The sequence below is a fragment of the Gordionus sp. m RMFG-2023 genome, chromosome 1 (assembly GCF_954871325.1).
Source record: "Gordionus sp. m RMFG-2023 chromosome 1, tfGorSpeb1-WG-v2, whole genome shotgun sequence".
Lineage (NCBI taxonomy): Eukaryota > Metazoa > Nematomorpha > Gordioida > Chordodea > Parachordodidae > Gordionus > Gordionus sp. m RMFG-2023.
Genome location: NC_088775.1, coordinates 66,153,154 through 66,175,606, shown reverse-complemented (window position 1 = coordinate 66,175,606; position 22,453 = coordinate 66,153,154). Strand labels below are relative to the sequence as shown.

Below are 22,453 nucleotides of genomic sequence, written 5' to 3'. Positions count from 1 at the left end.
TAGATCACCAATATTATGGCGCACTTAACAACTATTATTTCTTTAATTTCTTAAATTTAGATCATTCCAGCAAATACGAAGTAATTTTTGACGTGGAAGAACGTGGCCCAATTGGATTTGGGGTCAACACATTGATTGGGAATTATGACAACTCTTTAGTTTAAATTATTTTTATCTTAAATTTTACCTCCCATTAATAATTTTAAAAAATAAAAAACACTGTTTACTTTGCAACATCATAAATAATAACCTATAAATATATATAGCAAACATAATTAATGCCCTTTTCTTTCTAATTTAATTTAATTGAAATGTTATTATTATATAATGTTCTGAAATAACATAAAAATGCCCGCCCCCACGTACTTCATTAAAAAAAATACAAGTCATCCTTCCTAAAAATTCCTAATGTCATGGGAAGGGGTGAAAATGTCAACCTCAATTTATCCTACAACTCTCAAAAATTCCTTGGGTTCAATGCGGGTTTGGCCAAACCTTTGTTTTTTAAGGACCTGCTATGTTCAAAGTATACTACAAAAATAATTGTTTCATTTTACTACCAAAAAAAAGTTTTTACCCAAAAATGAAAACTCTTTAGATTTGCCTAATTTTATCTTATAATCAAAGTAAGAACATTGGGATAATTAATTAAACTTTTTTAGATTTAAAAATCATATTGCAATTAATCAAATAAATATTTCCTTATCACATTTGACACTTGACTATTGTACTTCTCCACTCTTGACTTGAGCCAGTTGATTTGATCAGTATTGATTCTTATAAAACTTTTTAGATTATTATTTTATATTTTTTTTCTTGTCGGAAGGATATGAATCACCAAATCATGACGGATTACTTGATATGGTTGAACTATATTTTATAGTATGCACATTTAATAACGGCCAGTGATTTAAATTTTTAAAACTGAATAAAGATGGAATAATATTTCATTGCACTTTTTTTTTGAAAATCAATATTTTTTTCTATTGTGCCATTTTATTTTTTTATTAAATAATGATATTTAATAAAAACATAAGCTTATCCCTCAATCTATTTAACAATGCACTAGATTACACTTGGTCGAATCTATTCAAAGTAGAGAAGGGAATTAGCCTCATGCTTCAAGTTAAATGTTAATTATTTAATATTTTTACCACATTTATTTATTCATTCCTTTATTTCTTTTTTATTCCTTCAATTTAAATAATTAACGTTTACATTAAGAATAATTTAACCAAATACTTGAATTATACTCTGGGATTCGAAACATGTTGGAGGCACGCGAGTGGCCGAAAAGAATTCACCCCTTTTACCATTCGCGAACAATACGGACATTCGTTAAAAACATCTTTCAAAGTTTTAATTTTTTATGGTTTGAGATGCACCGATACCTTTTTTTAGGTGGGTACCAGTTGAATATTGACTGAAACCACCAATACCAAAAAATTAAATTATATGATTATCTGTAGTATTTACTGAAAAAAGAAATCCCTAAAGTCTACATTTTACGCCCAATATTGTTTTTTTATTATTCATTATATAGTTAATTCCACAATAAAATTTTAAAAGTATACGGAAAATAATAAATAGCCTTTTCTTATTGGATACAGTGAAGTATGTTATTTAAAACAAGTGTTATTTTTAATAATATGATTTTATGTCATAAAACAAATGAACAAAATAAAACAATTTTCGAAAAAATTTAAACCTATATGACAATTTTTATTTAAAATAATACAAGAATAATATAATAGTATAATTATATTATAAAATAACATGTTGTATTCCATGTCAAATGACATCAAATAATTAGATTTTTGACTGACCCTTTTCTTTTTTAATTAATTTAGTGAACCAAATTAGAGTAACTAGTTGTTAAAATTTTAGCCAAACACTATTTTTGGAGATAATAGGGATGAAAGTGAGAAATATACCTTTTTTAAATATCATTATTTGCCTCCATTTGGTTAGTGATTCATAAAAATATCATTGTACGCCTTTATATTTATTTTTTTAAATTAGCTTAAAACCGGCATGTCATCCTTAAAATTTTTAAAAAAATGAAAACTGGAATAATTTTATCCCTATCAGTTGGGGTATTACATATAAGATGATTTATTGTGTAAGTGAAAATATGGTGTGATAAAATATATAGTATATTTTTATAAATCAATTCTATTCCTAGAATTTGAGCAAGTGAGCCATCTCAATTTATATTTTTCAGAGATAAAACTTTATTTTTAACTTTAAGAATATTGAATTAAATATTATTAGGGCTCCACTATTTTTTCACAAATCTTTTCCAATATTTGCCAATATATTTCAAACTTTTTTGTAATTATTTTGTACTATATAGGATAATGGAAAATAAAAATCTCTGTATACATTTTTTAAAAAGGCGTTTTGATCATAATAACTTATCCCTGGCTTTTAAAAATAAAAAAAAGTCTTAAAGCTTTAAAATTCTAAAAATATGTCTTATCTTTAAATTTATAGATAAAGGTTTGTATTTATGAGATATACAGTGTTGTGATGATTTAATGAAACATATTGACCATTAAATTCAAACCCATTCATATAAAATTATAGTATTTACAAAAATAATTAAAATAATAAGAGGAATAATAAAAGAACAATAATGCTTTGTCTATATTTTAATTATTTTTGCAAAATTATAATTTTATATGAATGGGTTTGAATCTAATCGTCAATATGTTTCATTAAATCATCACAACACTGTATAATAAATATGTTTTATTTTATTATGTTATAACCCTTAAAGAATAATTATACATATATTTCCATATTATTTTTTTTTAATGATGATCATGATTTTCACTTTTCTATTTTAGCCTTAAAAATAATTATTTATTATTAGCACACTATATATTAGAGATCTGCAAATCTCGGTCCGGTCAGAAAAATAATTTCGGATTTTTTAAAAAAATTTGGGCCGAGTCGGGTTTAAATTTTCAATTATGATATCATTACATTTTATCATATAAATTGATGTTTTTAAATTCTTACAAGGAAACAAGGCGCTATATTTACAATAAAAAATGAAATTTTTCTATATTTAAATAAATTCAGGCTGGGCGGACAAATAATTTTTATTTCGGATGGGGCTTTTCGGGACAAAAAAAATCAGGATCGTGTCGGGTAACACGAATTTTTTTAAAAAAATTTTGGGACGGGCCTAGCTTGAAACATTAGGCCCTATGCAGATTACTACTATATATATATATTCATATTAAATTTTCTGTATAACAACTTATATATCTTTATATGAATAAAAAGTAAAAGCAAATTAAATATCAAATAATAAAATTATATAATAATGACAAGACAAGTACATGTTTTTGAAATAGTATTTATTTATTATTCAAGAGATATATTTTTTTAAGTTTTAAACTTTTACCATGTGATGTTTTCACGTGTAAAATGATAAATTTTGTCGAATACCTTAAAAACATTAAATCATCATAATATTACTAATACGTGACGATAAATTTATTGCCATTTTCATTAGTATTTTTAAATTTTGATAATGAAGCCCGGCTGATCCCACTATAATTTTAAAAATAAATATATAGGAGATGTACAATGATATTATTTAAAAAAATTATGGAATTTTTGGCCTGTTGTATTATAAAAATTGCGCTTCAGATCACAATAAATAGTCGACAATTTGAAAAAATTTTCCGCAAAAATACAATATCTGAAATATAGTTTGTTATTTAATATTATGTAGCTTTTTTAGTAAATCGGTAATTGAATGGAAACCAATAATGATAAGAATAGACGATTTTTCCATTTTGACCCCAAATATTGGGCAATGACCGAAATGAAAAAGTATGAGAAAGAAGGTTGCAAATGAAAAACTTTAAAAATCCTAGTCGGTCTTTAAAATTGGTATCTCTGCCGTATGCTACTTAACGTAAAATTTGATCTCTACAACGTCATATATTTTTTAACTGTACAATATCAATAACTATCAGAAGATGCCAATTAACTTTAAATAACCATATTTTAAATGTTATTTTAAACTTTGTCAATTATATATCCCTTTAAAATTTTATTTTCCAAAAGCATAGCATTAATATTGACACAAGAGACAATTTATTTTTACCCACCAGGGGAGTTTTTTTGAAATTTCAACAAGAGTTTGCCAGAACTGGGCTCTTAAAGATTGGAGCAAATTTCGTCAAAACCCAATGCGATTTCCACTACAACGTTCCTTTACCCCCTGCTTTGTTGGATACTGTATGTTAAAAAAAAGAACCTTTTCATTATTTTTTTAATGATTAATTATAATAAATAATTACAAACAATTAATTTTTATCTCAGTAAATTTTATTTATCATTTTAGTATAGTCGAAGTGCGCTATAGGATTTTAAATCAAAAGAATGAGACTCATATAATGATTTTACATATTTAAGGTTTTATAGAAAATATTATTTAAAAATAATTATAATTTAAAGTCAACGATACATTTAAATAATCTTTTATTTACTATTTGGCAGAGGCTAAAACAAATTCTTGTTTATATTTTTAATTTTTTTTATCCGAAATTTGTAAAAATTATCTAATTTATTTTTTTCATAAATTTATAAAAATTTAAAATCATTTTTATTTAGTTTAATATTTTGCTACATTATACTTGAAAAATAATATTTATTCGTTGTTTTAAACAATTAGAATTAATAAAATAAAAATTTTATTAGGGCTTTCAATGATTATCTATAACAAGGCTTCAAGCCTCCCTTAAAAGAGAGGGTTTGAGTTCAGGTAAAAGTTAGGGCTGCCCCGATTCATGATTTTTTCAAATATAACCCAATCCGATATGCTAATACTTAAAATTTATGGATAATTTAACAGGGTTACTGAAACTAGCTTTAATGTTTCGAGAATTAACAATTAATTAAATGAATATTTCTTTTTTTACCTCCCAGAAGTCGATCATTTCATCTAGAATTCTAGATATTATTAAAAGAATATTGGCTTATCCTGTTTTAACAAAAAGTTAATATAGGCTCAGATTTGATGTCAATATTCAGAATCGGTGCGACCCTAGTTAAAATCAATAAATCAGGATTTGGGTTTGGAACACAGAATAATAAGAGCTTAGAAAATTTATTTAAGGTAACACAAACACGTTATTTTAAAAAATTGTATATTTTATTTTAAAAAGATAAATTTAAGCAAGTGATCATTATATCTAACATAACTGGCATTATGCATTTTTAGAGGAAAAACCTACTATTTTATAGTTACCCAATATTCTTATTAGCTATTTTTTAAGAATCGATTATTTTTTTTATTGACTAAGTAATGTCCTTATTAGTATTAAACGGCTCAATTTCGCCAATTTTAAAATTAAGATTTTAGCCAAATATATAACGTAAGTCCAGAGATTTCGTATATAGATGGCCAAACCTTTCTGCCATAATCAAATTCTCCAGGCTTGTGTAATATTTTTTATATTTGGTTAACTATTCCATTTTTATATTTATTTTCTTTTGTCATTTATTAAAGAATATTCAATTTTGATACTTCATTAAAAAAGATATCGATTGCTTCTAGTTAACCCCAACCATGTAATTGCTTTCTATATATATCGCATACTTATAATTTCACAATTATGGCAACAAAAAAAGATAGGTAATACAATTCACTTTAGGAAGCGGGATTATAGTGCAAAGTAATTACAATGCAAAATCCGAAGCCAACTTTAGACCCGTACATTTGATGGACAAGTTTTTCTTGGGCGGTCCTCTGACATTTAGAGGCTTTACACTTGGTGGTTTAGGTCCTCATGCTTATGGTTAGCGATGTTTATTTTATTCTTAGAATTCTTTTAAAGGGTAAGATAGGGGAGAAAAAAATGAAGTGTAAGTATAAGTAGTTTTGTTTAATGAATGGATAAAGTTTTATATCATGTGAGATCATTGATGCCTGATTGAAATGTTGTCCTTTTGTACTTGTATAATATGAGACAGACATTTTATTTTGAAAAAAGCGTTAAAAATAGAAGAGGGGGTTCTAACTAATTTGTCTCTGATCCATACAGAAGCATGTGTAAACACATTATTATAGATTAATTTTGAACTTATGAAGGTTAGAAAAAATGTTAAATTATTATTTTTGTATTTAGTTATTGAGACTTATGATTTTACTATGGACAATTACTATTTTTTAAGTTGTTTGAGATCTATTTTTATATTAATTTATTTTAGACTTATAAGACACATAAAAACGAATACATTAATTTTTCTTCTATTATCTTTATATCTTGTAAAAACAATAATAATAATTGTATTGTTTCTTATAAATAAATTCTACATTTAAAAAAAAACAATAATATATTCCAATATAAATAATTTTAAAAAAACAATAATACATGTGATGGATCAAACGTATCGCCAAGTAATTTAAGCTTTAATATAAGCAACCAAAGCCATGTTTTTGCCCAGTTTAACATTATATTCCATATTTACTATATAAAAGCCTATCTAAATGTCTCGAAATACTTAAGTAATTCTTATTATGCTTGCCCAAGCTTTGTCACGGGACCCCCCACCCATTTCGGCCTCAAACCTGACTCTCATCAAAATTTTTGGCCCCCACAAATGGACCCAAAATTTTCCTGTATTCAAATTTAAAATATTCCTTAGCAAAATAGTGTTGACGAATTTATCAGTTCCCATGATGATTCTTCTCAACATGGTAAGTCAGCCAATAGCGAGATTTAATTCATTGAACAAATAAGATAAATTATAAATATCACGAGGTGATACCTAAACTTTAATTAGACCAATTCATGTCATCTATTAATTTAATATTTAAAAAAATTGAAAGGACGAATATAATTACCTTTAAATGACAAATTCTTTTTCAAAATAAGTTAAAGATATTAAAAATGGCAAACTACTTCCAGTCTATCACGCGATCAATACATAATAAATATTAAAATAGATCCAAAGAAGAAAATATAATTAGAAAAATAGAAAACTTTAAGAGAGTGGAATATAAAGGGTTTTTTGATAATGGGGTCCATACACTTTAAAATTGAAGATGTGATATAGGTAGATATTGAAATTATTTGAAGGTTGATCACCTTGTATAGATATTATTATAACTATTTAATCCTATGTTTTGTATCAGGTTTCTCCTTTCGACATTCAGAATGTCAATAAAAGTTAATTTTAACCTTGCCAATTTCTTTTTACTTTTATTTAATAAGGCAAGGGCTTTTATCCAATTTTTTTTATTTCCCATGGATGTTATAAATAAGTGCTTTTGCCTATTACCTGCATAGATAACTGTAGCCACCTAAAAACTGTTGATGAGCTTCTTGTGTTGCCTCCTTTTTAACTTAATTAGATGGAATTTGGAAGAGTTCAAGTGTAGCTCTGCATTTTTTATAGCGAAAATTGCGATTGCATTTACTATGACGTAAATATTAAAATAATATATAAACTTATAGAGGACAAAGATTTTAGGACGAATATTCTTTTAAACACCTAAGTTATTCAATATTGACGTTGTACTTTCAATTGTTTCGAGAGTTAATGAAAGATAGAAAAATTTATGTTTTCGTCTATCTTTTAATTCATTTATAATTTAAAAATTAGAATCGGCGAATTATATTATAGCATTATTTTGAATATTGATATTTATTTTTACAAATTTTTTAAAAAAAATAGCATAAATTTTCTGAATGTCTAACTATTGGTTTTATTCCCAAAAAATGTTGGGCCTTACAAATAAAGAGCCCTCCCTCTAACTGGAAAACTACCGCCCCGCTCTTGCCAATTTATAAATCGAAAATACGGGGTATATTATGTTTAATAATAACATTGTATGAAAAATTTTCTATATGGAATATAATAAACCAAAAATATGCAAAAAAATTAAATATACAAAAGAGGCTATTCAAGTTTGAAAATAATAATTACTGTATTTTTTTTAAAAAAATTCATGTTTTAATATTAATATGTGTGATAAGATAATTTTAACTTGCCATAATAATATTGGGCTATAATCGATATTCTTAAACGCGAATGATGGAGCCAACTCTCTTATATTTAAAAAAGGTAGGTACATTCATAGTAGTTTTTGGAAAGTTATTGAGTCATAAGAAATTTGATACGACAACGATAGAAGATCGTCAACCTACTATTTAATGTCTCCTTTAACTTAATAACTATCCAAACAGATACGACAAATTTAGGAAGAAGAGCTTTAAAATTATAATATTATATTTTTTTATGGTATTGTATCATTTAGGGCAAGCCCTAGGGATCGATTCTTATTGGTCGTCTGGCATTCATGCTTATACTCCTCTGCCTTTTATCAAAAATAATTACAAATTGTTCTCCCATTATTTGAGGATCCACTCATTTGCCAATATTGGAAGCATTGGAAATTTCATAATTCCCCATTTGATTGGCGATGATGGTAAAATAAAATTTTATCCATTTTTTATACCATTTTATTTAAAAAATAACTTTGACCCGCGATAAATTATTTCTTTTTTAGAAAATTACAACAGCACTGTTTAACAAAAAATGCGATTTTTTAAAATAATTGCATATTATAATTCGAAAAACAAATAAAAACAGATATACCTAATAGTTCACTAACTTCGCTCGAAAGCCCTAAAAACAATGGTTTTACGAATAATAATAATGGTGATAGTTTGAACAACGTTTGGGGTCAAATGCATGATAACATAAGGATCAGTGTAGGAACCGGCCTAGTCCTGAATTTCGGAAATATGGCTCGATGTGAATTTAATTACACGCTTTATAACAAAACTGGGAGAACTGACAAGTTGAGTATAATATTTCCTTATTACCATATAGTAGTCCTCTGCGTTGAACCTTTGGACCTATTTTTTCATTTTCGGCTTGTTCCGATAATTTTTATATTTCATAAACTCGACCCCATTTTCTTAGAACATTCGTTCCAGCCCATTATTTTGCGAAAAAAATCAAGGAAGTTATAGAAAATTTTGCTATTTATTTTTTAAGGAAAGCGAGAAAGTTTAATATAAATTTTATAAAAAATATTTGTTCGAGTCCTACCTTGCCCGATTATAATTTTACCAGAATAATTCTCCATGAACCTAATTCGGACTCAGGCAGATTTGTACAGGGCTCTACTATATCGTAAATTAAGTGAATGCTTTCTAATCCAAAATAAATCTGTAATTATATATTCTATATTTTATTATTATGTTCTATGTCGTTCCTAATTTTTGTATTTATAATTCCGGCCAGTGTGGTTTAACTGCTGTGATTAATTATTTATTATTCTTAAAAAAATCATGAACCTACGTCTGCAAACATTAAAATTGCAGGAATTGAAATCTTCTGTTTACTTAAAATTCAGTGCATTTTGAAATTTTTTAGTTTGCTTATTCCTGAAATTTTAATGTTTGCAGAGGTTAGTGACACATTGCGTAAAAATTTGGCAGGAGGGCTATACTTTTTTAAATTAAAATCAGTAAATATATATATGAAAATTTTTTAATATTGCAATATGAATTAATCAAATATTACCTAAATAAAATACAAAAAAATAGATTATAAATTTATAAAATTTCCATATTAATCTTTTCATAGTTTTCTTTAGGTTGGAATTTTTTAAAAATATTTCATTAACACTTTGATGGTATGTGTGAACCAGGTCCAATCTGCTACGAAGACCATTTAATTTTATGAAAATCAAATTTGCCATATTATTTTCTTTTTAAATTAGCTAGATGCCAAAAATTAGTAAATTCAAGAGTTAAAAAAAACTTTCGCGCACTCATGAGTGCGGAAATATAAAGTATCCAAACAGTTGAGAAATTAAAGTTGCCAGTTGTAACATTCTCGATCAATTGTTACCCAATCATTTAATTCCAATCCTTGATAAATTCTTATTTTATTTTCACAAGATCTCATAGCTTAAATTATGATGCCCTCATTTTCAAAGGCATTCTTTAGACGGGCCCCCATTATATTTTACAGAGAAATCATAAATAAATTTATATTTTTTTAAAATTATATATTTTTAAATATGAAATTAGTTTTTAAATCGAATAATATTTGAATTTAAAAAATTCTAGACATCTTTAAACAAATGAATAAATGTCTCCTTTGATAGCCTTTTGTGCTTTGTAAACATGATAATATTTTTGCGCAGTAACAATGCTCAGCTTTGTAAAGACATCATTCATTAACCCTAAATCCTTGCTTATCGAATAGGCCTCACTTTAAAAAACACTATAATTAAAGGTATGTTATAAAGAAATAAATTGATTTATAAGTTGTTCCTTCAAATATCGATATTTTATTTATTTTTTAATATAATTTTTGAAATATTTTTTATGCGAGTTATTTTTAGCCAACATATCATTAAAGTGTTTAAAATGCATCATAGGAATTCCATATAGCTTATAAGGATTTGAAGACACTTTATCGTAACACCTTATTAATCGCTCATTTGATAACGCGATATACTTAAAACTGATTTTAATATATTTGAAAGGTTAAATTTTGATAATATCTCATTTTTTGACTTTTCCGTTTAGATTTCTTTAAAAATTATAATTAATTTTTTTTATTGAAAAACTAATATTTTAATTTTCATAAGTATCGTTTTTAAACTTAATTATCATCTTATCTAGGAAACAGGTAACATAAGCAATAAGAGTGGTTCTAATTTATACTTTTTATTAGTATTATAAATCAATGTATCACAAGTAAAAAAATATAAAATATTTAATTGCATGAAATATGGTTAATAGCTTTTAAAAAATATAAAAGAATCCGATAATCAATTCAGAATTCGAAACACATATATTAAGTGTTTTTTATATCTTCATATTTCTTTGAAAGGTACGGTGTTGTCTTCATTATGACGTGAAGATATAGGGCCTTCTATTTTTGCATATCTTTTTAAATCCCTTCAAAAATTTTCAAAGTGTTGTGTGAGAATATTAGTACAGGAATTGAATTCCATAATGCCAGCCTTCAACACCATTTGTTGTTCGGTGGCACCATCTTTATTTCGTTGCTCTATTAGACCTGTGCGCTGCCGGCTCACGCCGGCGCCGTCGGTAATTTTATTCATGCCGGAAAAGCCGCCGATTGAGACCAGCGCCCCAAGCCGGCTCGCCACCGACTTTTTTTATGGCGGCAACGTGGCGTGTATAATCTTTAGAAGTTTAATTATATTTATATATTAAATTGTTATTATATTAATTTGAATATTAAATTGTTATTATTTAAATTGGAATTTAATAAAATGAAAATATGAATTGTATTCTATAGCTATATATAATAGAATAGTGTATATCATTTACATTCATTCCTACATCATATTTCATTTCCACAAACAATAATATATTTTTATGGACTTGCATGTTTTAAACTACCCTATATTCATTTATGAAATAACAACTCTCTCTACTAATCATAAATCAAGTTATGTCTGGAGGTACTTTGGAAATCTTATTTTGAAGAATGAAATAAGAAAAGCACAATAATGCCTGATTATAATTATTGTGAATCTTGCATAAAATTCGGGAAATAACGATAAGGAAGATTTGGTTAAACATAATCCATTTTCACAGTAATTTATTTTAATCTTAGACTTATATTTATATATAATTTATTTTAGTTATGAAATAAAATGTTTTAGTAAAAATATAAATACAAGTAACCTTTCTCGGCACTAAGTAAATGTTAATAAAATATCAGAAAAATTAATAATAATAAATCCATTAAAAGTCTAAAAATGTTTTTAAAGCCAACACAAGATGTTGCAACAATATAAAAGATAAAAAATGGCTCTTAGGTTAGTATTAAATTTTTAACTGGTTTATTAAATTAAATTTATTAAGCTTTATTTTGAAAGTTCAGATATCAACATCTAAAATTTCAACTAGTCTAGAACAAGAATGGCATATTTTGCTCAGCCAACATAATATCCCAGAAGAGGATGCATTAACCTTTTGGAAGAAAAAGCGACTAGAACTTCATAGGAGTGCTAATTTAGCTAGGACAATTCTGTATATATCTGCAACCAGCACACCTAGCGAAAGTATTTTTCCCATTACTGGATTAATTGCAAAAAGGACTTATTTACGGATCTTGATAAAATACTATTTATTGATGACAATTACAATTTTGATAAATCAAATTCTGATTTATTATATTTCATACTTTATATATTGCTTGCATTCCAAATTTATATTTTAATTTGTTATAATAAAAATCAATAGAATATTATTTATATGTGACTCTGATCTTAGTAAAAATGGAATTTCTTAGTCGACTTCTGAGAATGAGAAGACACATAAATTTAATTGAGACAGGAAATAATTTAGAAATAAAGAAAAGAGCTACCAAATAAATTATAAAAAATCTAATACATTGATTTATAAATTAAATTCATTAAAAAATTTTTTTAAATAAATATCGCGCCAAAATCAGCGCGCCGCCGAGCGCTGATAAGAAAAAATTTAAAAATGCCGCCGCCGTCGATTGAGATATTGGCGCACAGGTCTATGCTCTATAGATATATAGATTTGCAACAAAAAATTATTTTTTATACTAGGATTTCTATGTCCTCGGATATAAGTAGGAAATAAGCTCAGATGAGCCATTCAATTCTGTAAATATATCTGTCAAGGTATCAAATGAATTTCTAACATTATCTCCTGGGACATAAGCAAGGGCTGAAAAACATGACTCATAGAATTCTTTTAATACTAAATCATTTATTTTTCAATTAATAATTTGTTTCAGATGGAAATAACATTCAAATATATCTGCAAGTGGATATCTCGCCCTAAATGCATTTAACGGTATCTATTCAAAATTCACCGATATCTTCCTCGGATGTTACCCTGGTAAAAAATTGTTTTAGCTCCTAATATAAAATTTGGTTATATCTCTACTAATATATAATGTGATTTACGAATAGAATAGCATTATTCGTATTTGAATAAATCGAATATTTCCTTATTTGTAATCGTATGAATAATAAAAACATTATTCTATTTTATTCGTTCTTATTTTCTGATATTGGTTCAAAACCGATTCGATATTTATATTGATTTTTCACCACTCCCCTTTGAACCAAATGTAATTAAGAAATCAATATTTTTTATGCATATAATCGAATTATGCATTTAATTTAATTTTTTTATTTCTACAATAATTATAAAAAGTTTACGGATATAGGTATGTATTAAATAAATTTTTCATTATTCCTCCCCGTGAAATTAAAATTCTGCAGATAACGCATTTTGCAAAATTAGTTGTCTTTTGTAAAATATTTTAATACAGATACCTATTTAAAAATATTCTATTATTTAAAGTATAAATAATAAAGGCGTTATTATTTAAAAAGATTTAAAATAAATAAAACTTTCGGTGTTCCTTTCTATTTTTATAAAACTTTTAAAATACTATAGATCTATTTTAAAGAATAAATAAAATTTAAGGGGTGTTGTGCATTTGCATTTTTAAAAAATAATAAAAAAAAAATATTATTAATGTATATAATAAATATATATAAAATAACAAAAGAAGAGTAAAAAGATCGGATCGGTTTTTATAGGTATCGGCCCTATCCGATCCGATATTTAATATCGGCACAACCCTAAAAATATGAATATTTTTTTAAAAAAATTTGTGAAAAGATTTCTTGTTCATGAAAATTATAAAGATTTACTTATAAAAGTTTTTACTAAACATATTTGGAATTTTAGGTAAAATTTGATCATAAATCTTTCTTTTATAAAAAAATCTTTAAAAATTTTTTTTCAAGCTGAGATTATTAAAATTTAAAAAGTGATTTATAGATGTAGAAATAAAGCTTAAAAAGAAAATATTCCTTAAGGAACATGTTAAATCCTTACAAATAATTTTAAATATTTATGAATGTTTTAATATTTACGAATAGTTTCGAATAATATCAAATGTATATGATAAATTTAGAATAATATGAAAAAATCAAATTTTATGAATAATTCGATCGAATAGTGGGTAAAATAATTTTCGCCGAATTATATAATTACCTTATTTCGAATCCAATAATATGTTTATTCGTATTTGTAAAATACGAATCGAATCAAATATTGAATAATTTGTTTTAGGTATAACTAGGTTTATTATCCCTGCATATATATGGGCTGTTTTGTTTGATAATAAGCAATATATACCAATAGGATTAGCGCTCGGTGGAGCATATTCCTACTACATTCCGGATATATTTAAGTGAAATCCGTCGGGATTGGAGGCAATATGGTTGAGCCTTATTTTTTGCCGCTGTGAGGGTCGATAAAGGGCTGACTTATTTGGTATTATATATTATCATTATAAAAAAGATTTATGCCTTTTACAGCAAATCACACAATAACTCTAAATATAAATAGAATTTCAAAGAAAGTAGAGATAAAATTATTGGGAAAATCTGCCACTTTGCTGGGGTTGCTTGTACCTTGCAAATGGACCATACAAGCGCTTAGTGACATATCACGCGACACTTTATTACGGCGTCACTTTATCACTTAGTCATTTGATAATTATAAATAAAAAAATTTAAGTGTAATAATTTGGTATGTTTATTATTAACAATAAAAAATTTCCCATATCTTAAAATTCTTGAAAAAATATATAGATTTTTTTAAACTCAATCTTTTTTTCAACAAAGATTTATAATTGTTAAAAAATAAGCACTGTTATGTATTTATCCATAAATATAATAATATATTTTTCTCTATATTTAGCTCAATTTTCTATATTATAAAGAATATATTTTTATTTATAATGTTAGAATTTGGATTTACATCAAAAAATCCAACCCTTTTATAATCAAAATTATATTCAAAATTTAGAACAAATAATAATAAATGAATATGCTGGAGGTGCGCCAAAAATAAATCTTAAAAATGCAAATCTTTTATAAAAACACAAGTAAATGATATTTTAAGAAGCCCCTTGATCATACACATGAAGTTGAAGTCAGAAAAGCCCGAGATTAAATCAAAATTAAGTAAGTTTTCTAGTCCTTCGTTGGCCCACGCAACTACCTTATTAAATTATAATAATACCTTGATGATTATGCCAAATAAATCAATCCTTTCTTTATCGATCATTTATATCAAGCTCAAATATTATATTACTTCAAATCCCGGCGGATCTCACTTTTATATATCCAGAATGTTACAGGGATATGCTATAAATTTCTTGGCCTGGGAATGAAAATTTAGGATTTATAATATTAAGCACGGACGAACTGCTCGAAAGATTATCAATATCCGATATATGGATATGTGATGGTACCTTTAAAATTGTTGAAATATTCTTTCATCTTTATACCATCCATTTTCAAATTGCACCGGGCACGAATCCTGTTGGTATATTTTGCTTATTACCAAATAAACAGCGCCTACTTATACAAGGATAATTAACTTAATCATATTATATATTTTAAGAGTTATAATTCAAATTTTATTTTAAGAGCTAAAACAATTATTACCAGAGGCACATCCGAGTAAAATATTGAGGGATTTTGAATGGGCACCTTTAAATGCGTTTAGAGGTATATCTGGCAGTCTTCTTGGATGTTATTTCGATCTAACAGAGCGTTAATAGAAAAATAAATGATTTGGGGTTAAAATAAGTCTATGAGTCTAATGATGGGTTTGGATTGTATATCATGTTTTTATAGGTCTTGCATATGTCCCAGAGGTGATGTTGAAAATTCATCTGAGACCTTCTCACAAATATTTGAATTGAATGGCTTTTCCGAGCTTATTTCCTACTTTAAAAAAACATATATCTGAAAACGTATAAATATTTTAAAAGAAATTTTTTTTGTTGTAAACTTATATATTTATAGGGCAACGAAATAATTTTGTAGCTCCTCTCTATAATGTAATCTTATGGAACAAACACAATTCTAAGTGAGAAACAACTGTTTTCAAAGCTGTTATTATGGAATTCAATTCCTATACCAATGTTACCACCCAGCACTGGAAAATTTTGAGGGATTTCGAAAAGATATGCAAAAACATAAGGCCCTATACCTTCAAGTCATAATGGGGACCGCACCGTACCTCTCAAATAAATATGAAATGTAAAAAAACGATTTCATATATGCGTTTTACGAATTATAGACTATCGGATTCTTTTACATTTTTAAATTCCATTGCCCATATTTCATTAAATTAAATATTTTCTATATTTTAATTTATAATTACTTCCTAAAAATAAGTATGAATTAAAACTAGGGACAATATTTTTATCGGATCGGGCCTATATTTTGCCCATTTTAAAATGTCGGTTATCGGCCAATATTATAAAATTATCCGATCCGATATAAAATGGCATCTTTAACAAAAATAAAATGTTATATAATTTTTTAAAAAAGTTATATCTAAAATCATTTATTTTTATAAATAAAATCGAAATCCATTTTTATGCATATTTTTTTATTAATAATAATTAATTAAACATTCTGCCATATTGTTATTTTTTTTGCGCATTCTGTTTATAAAAGTATGCGACAATCTCTTCAGAATCAGCTTTTAGTGAAGCTGGTGATATTGACAGTTACCATCGCCGCAGGCTGACATCTGATAAATTAAAAATTTTGGAATTTTAAAAAGAATTCTTCGATATATTAATGTTAAATATTATTTTAAATATTTATTTCAAATTTCATATATATTTGTTTTTTACTTATAATATTTTTGATATAAATTTACAGTGGAGAGCGTGTCTCCCATACGCATCTGCCGATTGATTACATTTAATGCAAATATAATGGTTTAGGAAAGGTACGCCCAAGCGTAAATTGATTGCATAACGAAAAGCGTCGTTATCTATTAGCTGATTATTTAAAATGCTGGGATATGAATCTAACCATTCAGAGTTGTTGAAATTAAAAGATCTTAGGAGGTATTTATATTGGTGATCATCGCTCAAGTTGAGGTAAGCTAAGGAACGAGATACCAATCCTTGATCCCAATCTTTTTGTTTCGTTGAATCTGGTGGGGCTGTGTTTGGTAAGACATTAATATTCCAACAACGTAAGAATTCATCTAATAAATTATCTTTATCGATGGTAATAATTTGCGAGGTAATATTTTATTACTGATAAGGTTGATGAGATGAAGAAAACAAGGGCTATACTTAATGCCGATCTTAGACCTAGTCTTCTGGATTTACTGGGGAGAGTTGCTTGAAGCCATGAGTTAGAGTTTGATGTTTAATAACTCTCATCATTTGTTTGTTCATATTCTTTTAAAAGAATTTCAAAAAAAGCTTGCATGAGAGAGCAATATCACTTATTAGGTTTTTAAGGGTATAGCAAAAAAGTAGTGGTCCTAAATGGGTCACCATGTTGGAGGCCTTCTGCAGAATTAATAATATAATCATTAAATTTGACTAAGGAAGGAATGCCATAGCTAAGATGGATGTAATTGTGGTAGTCAGGGAATGTTTCCAAGAAAGTATCGATCATTTTATTCCTATTAATTGAATTAAAAACATTAAATATATCTAGTTTTGCTATATAATCTCCAGGTTTGAGGTTGGATAAAACTAGTCGACTGCAATGAATTGCGGTTTCACAGCCTCCTTTTCCTCCAAATCCCACTTGGTAAGCAGCTAAGCTTAAGGTTATTGTAGATTTGAGTCGATTACAAATAATTTTTGAAATGGTTCGTCGATAGAAAATTCGAATAGCTATTGGGCGCACTTTTCAGCTTTTTCTGTGGTAATTTCCCCGTTGATAATAAGATTAAAAATTTTCGTTAAAGAATTAAGTAGAAATTCGGAACTGTCTTAACCCAAGAGGTCAGTAATAAATGAAGGTCGAAGGTAATCCAGTCCTGGAGCAGAATCGTTTGGAAAAGATTTAATAGCGGTTAAGGCTTCTTCGGGAACGAAATTTATCTTTGAATTTATTATAGGCAGTATTTGAGGAGTGTATTTGGGGCTCGGATGTTTTTCTAAAAGTTGATTTCTTGTGGTGATATTATCGGGTGCCAAAGTGTTTGCGTTAGCAAGAGCTCGGAGAGCTCCTTTTAGTTTGAAATTATTAATCCTATTATATATTAGTTTGTGTGAGGGGTTACTTAAAGTCTTTTTAGCAGGATCGTTGATATTTGGTGTTAATTTTTCAAAATTAAGATCAAAGTTTCTATTCTTTCTTTGATGGTTTGGCATAGTGGGGTTGGGTTAACTTTTGAGGGATAAGATAATATTAATGTTGGGAAATATATCATTTCTCCAATTTAGATCTTCTAGATTTTGTAAAATATTATAAATAATTTTGATATAAAATAAATTAATTTAAGGGCTGCTTTTGGGATTCGTGATATGGTAGGGCTAAAATAGCTTGTTAAAAATTTTTGGTATTCCAAATCAGGAATTGGATATTTTTTTATAAAGGTCTTTTCCTGTGTTGGATTTTCATTTGGTGGATTAAATAATTGATAGTCGTTTGGGGTTGAAATTAAAGGTGGTGGTATATCAGGTGAGATGCTAAGTCATGAAGGTTCAAGCAGGAAGGCTGGAAGTTTATTACTACCTGGGCATCTTGAAGTGAGTGGACCATGGATGGTTATTAAATTGTTATTTTTTATGTTAATAATTCTAAAGCAATATGTGCAAGTTCTCCTATTGCTCATGTTCTAGTTTTGTGATATAGTTGGGTTATCTGAATTGCCTTTATAATGATCCAAGTATGAAATTGTGATAATGTTAAATTATAAGATACTATTGTAGTTTATAACTATTTTCTTGGCAGCATCGTTTTTTTATTACATTCGTTTATAAGTTCTTTCTAGAGATATACTTCATAATAAACCATAAGTATTCAATATGAGTTCTATATCATTATTTCCATTGCATGTTTTTATATTGAAAGATTCATGATGTTATTTGTCGTTTTAATTGATTAAAATATATTAAAGCTTAATTTTAGTAAACTATTACGAAAAAAAATCATAATAACAAAAAGACAATATTGAGGCATAGATCATAAAATAATGTAATACAAAATAAATAAAAGCGAAAGCAGCAAAATTATTCAAAACCTCCTTCACCCAATCATCAGGAGAGATCGAATTAATAAAACAAACATAATTAGCCTTAAGAATATATATATATCTTGTCAACAATTTAAATATGTTTAAATAAATCAATAAGTATAAATTTTTTATTTATTTTTAGCTATTGATTTTCAAAATTGAGATTGCTTAGTTCCCAACGCAGCTTTCGCTGTTCTAAAAACACGTTGGCGCAGAGGATGGGAGGGTTGTATTGTATTAATAAATAAAAATTTGGGTGAATTTATAAAGAACATTTAAAGAATGATCATTTTTTTAAAAAAATTTATGGGATCATTTTCAAAAGAATCTTCTATTTCATAAAAGTTTTTTTATTATCTATCAAATTTTAATCTGAATTCATATTTTTACCTTCATATGTTTTTGATTTGAGCTACTGAACATTGAGGTTGAAATATTTGAATTAGGGCACAATTTACACTTATAAAGTGTAGACTTAGTACCCTTAATTTTCTTTGTTTAAAAAATGTTTCATTCTGGGGCAGAGTTAAATTCATTGACATATATTCTTTATAAAATAAATTTTAATATTAGAGAATATAAATTAACATTGATTCAATATTATCTTGACGATATAAATGTATCCCTTTTAGCAACTCATAAATCTCTATTCTTAATTGCAAATGTCTTTACATTCCAAAATTTTTACATATATTCCGTTCTTAATCCTTCTTTACAAACAGCAATTTCGTGGCTAAAATTCAAAATATTCGTTGGATATCACCATTCAACTGACCATTCGCCTAATTTTCTGCTAAATCGGGTTGTCTATATTTAGTTCCTCTTAACCTTTTAACATTATCATCCTGAATTCTTATCATCCAGATTAATAAACAACTATATCTCAGGCTTCATCCCCCATCTAATATTTATTTGATGAAGCAACAAACAGATGGGAAGCCAACACATCTCCATCCTTTCCCATCACTCAAAAACCTTTTCACACCCTGTCTCTTTCAATCATCAGTCAATCCACCTTTAAACTATCCATTCAAAAGACAGATTTGGTGATCATGATGGCTAAAGTGCTGTCTAGGTTTAACCTTGGTAATCTCTTACAAGGTGAACAATTGAGAGTCGTCATCGGTTTACGCCTAGGTTGCGATATCGTCCAGCCTCACACTTGTGTCAAATGTAATATGCTAGTAGATTCGAAAGGCAGACACGGCCTGAATTGTTCACTTCAACAAATGTTTAACAGCCGCTCACATACCTAACCATATTGAGTTCACCAACTTATCCCCCGCCCATGAAATAATTCCATGGCCCCTAGGTAAATCTTTAAGGGATTTGACTTGTGTCTCATCATTTCCTTTTAAAAGAAACATACATTTATTCCCCCGAGCAAAATCAAAAAATATTAAAAAATACAAAGATCTTAACAATTTTATATTTACACCAATAATCATCTCCACAAACGTCCACTTTTCGCCTTAAATTTTTAAAAACTCTAGGCTTTAACGAGGCTAGGGAATTCTTTTTTATCCTGCAAAAAATTAACTTGATTCCGACTTGGGATCGCAAATAGACGATATTTATAATTTAATTTTTATAGCTCTTTAAATAATTTTATATAAATTAATATTGATTATTAAAAAATAAATGATAACACGAAAAAAAATTAATAAAATTTAAATAAAGAAATTTGTTGGTTGATCTGATTTGAAAACTTGGCTTAAATTATTTATAAAATTTAAAAAATATTTTTTTAAAAAAGAAAATATTTTAACCAACGAGTGACCTTCCTTTTCCTCAAAAAGGTAACGTCCTTAGTTAGTTATTAATTTCTTTATTATTAGTAGTATTTTCAAACGGCTCGATTTGAGTCGATTTTTAAAAACGGCTAACTCAATATTTTAGCCAGAATAATATTATATAAGTCTCGAGATTTTTCTAATAAATGTCCAAACCTTTGTGCCACCTATGAGCAAAATCTTAAGGTTTGTATAATATTTTTTCTGAATAAAACATTGAGTTAGCCATTTTTAAAATGAGCCTTTTAACAACACTAATTATTAGTGATAGATAAATAGGCTTTCATTTTTATATTTTAATATGAATTTTTATTTATATTACAACTTAGTATTCTAGTAGAAATTCAAAAATTAGCATTTAGAAATACTATTTTTTCTAATGTTAATAAATGGGATAAAATATAATCACATATCTTTGACCCGTGGGTATTTCAAGTCATTACGTAAGACTTCTGATTCTGATACCCATCTTTCTTGCTTACTGCACTATTATAACCAACATTTATCTATACTCTATCCCAATCTACTAATATTCCATCAATCCTGTATTTGTACTTAGCCGATCCGAGATCGATATTTAGAATGATTTTTATTTACTATCTACCCTTGAACTCATAAAAAAATATTTTCTCTGAATGCAAAAAAATATTTAACTGTAAACTATTGGTAAAACAAGTAACATTTTGAAATTTTCATTATCACAAGTGCATATTTAGTTTTTTTTACTCCCCCATAATTATGGCTGAATCGCTCGTTTTACATTTTAAAATCTTTTTCCTGTTGCAAATAATATTACAAAAAAACAATATTACCATTATATTCTTTCTCTCAAAATAATTCAATATTTTTTAACATTAACTAATGTATCCGTTAATTTCTTAAAATAACATGCCCTAAGAGACGTGAATATTATTCTAAATGAAATGTTAGACTCGTAAAATCGTCGGATCACTAATATAACATAATATTACCGAATATGTATCCATAGATATAATACGGCTAAAAAATATTAGAATCGTCGTTTGGAAAATTTTAAATATATATTTTATTTTTTAGAATTAACTCAGGCCTACAAATGGGAATAGGGATCGACTTTTCGTAGTATGCAACAGTCAAATCGATGAGAATTTACGAATTATTATTTAAATTTTGTGCATTCATTTTTTTAAAAAAGAAGATTGCATTCAATCTTTTATAATTTACCTATAATAATTTGTAGAATATATAATGTTAATAATTGAAATATGAATAAAATATTTTGAATTTATGATGTGATGTCGGTAAATAATTGTAACTGGAAATAAATTAATTTGTTTTTAAAAAAATATTTTATCTATTTTTAATTAAAAATAAGCCCAATGATTTGATTCATAATCCTAGTAAAATAAATTTTTATAATAGGATTCTGCTCCCATCTATAATAATTGTTATAATTAGGGGGTGCATTGATACCACGCTGATACTGAGGACCGATATATATATAAAAAGTTTACAAAAAACAATAGTTTAGTCATATTTTAGTAAAATTGATCAATTTTTTTAATATATATAATA

At 26.8% G+C, this 22,453-nt stretch overlaps 1 protein-coding gene across 4 annotated transcripts in view; it reads left to right on the top strand.

Moving 5' to 3' along the window:
* LOC135931402 (sorting and assembly machinery component 50 homolog) overlaps positions 1 to 22,065 on the top strand; it is a 33,307-nt gene extending 11,242 nt beyond the window's left edge. Inside the window, exons 4-14 of one of the 4 annotated variants that reach the window (XM_065468477.1) lie at positions 61 to 158; positions 387 to 526; positions 1,038 to 1,125; positions 1,225 to 1,356; positions 4,090 to 4,263; positions 5,663 to 5,825; positions 8,291 to 8,461; positions 8,626 to 8,836; positions 12,805 to 12,908; positions 15,908 to 16,144; positions 21,956 to 22,052. In XM_065468477.1, the coding sequence (XP_065324549.1) occupies positions 61 to 158; positions 387 to 526; positions 1,038 to 1,125; positions 1,225 to 1,356; positions 4,090 to 4,263; positions 5,663 to 5,825; positions 8,291 to 8,461; positions 8,626 to 8,836; positions 12,805 to 12,814 (1,187 nt within the window). In that variant the 3' untranslated portion in view covers positions 12,815 to 12,908; positions 15,908 to 16,144; positions 21,956 to 22,052. Of the gene's footprint in view, positions 1 to 60; positions 159 to 386; positions 527 to 1,037; positions 1,126 to 1,224; positions 1,357 to 4,089; positions 4,264 to 5,662; positions 5,826 to 8,290; positions 8,462 to 8,625; positions 8,837 to 12,804; positions 12,909 to 15,907; positions 16,145 to 21,955 lie in introns of all 4 variants that reach the window. The other 3 variants (XM_065468476.1, XM_065468479.1, XM_065468475.1) reach the window with 3 other exon arrangements.
* The last annotated feature ends 388 nt before the right edge of the window (positions 22,066 to 22,453 follow it).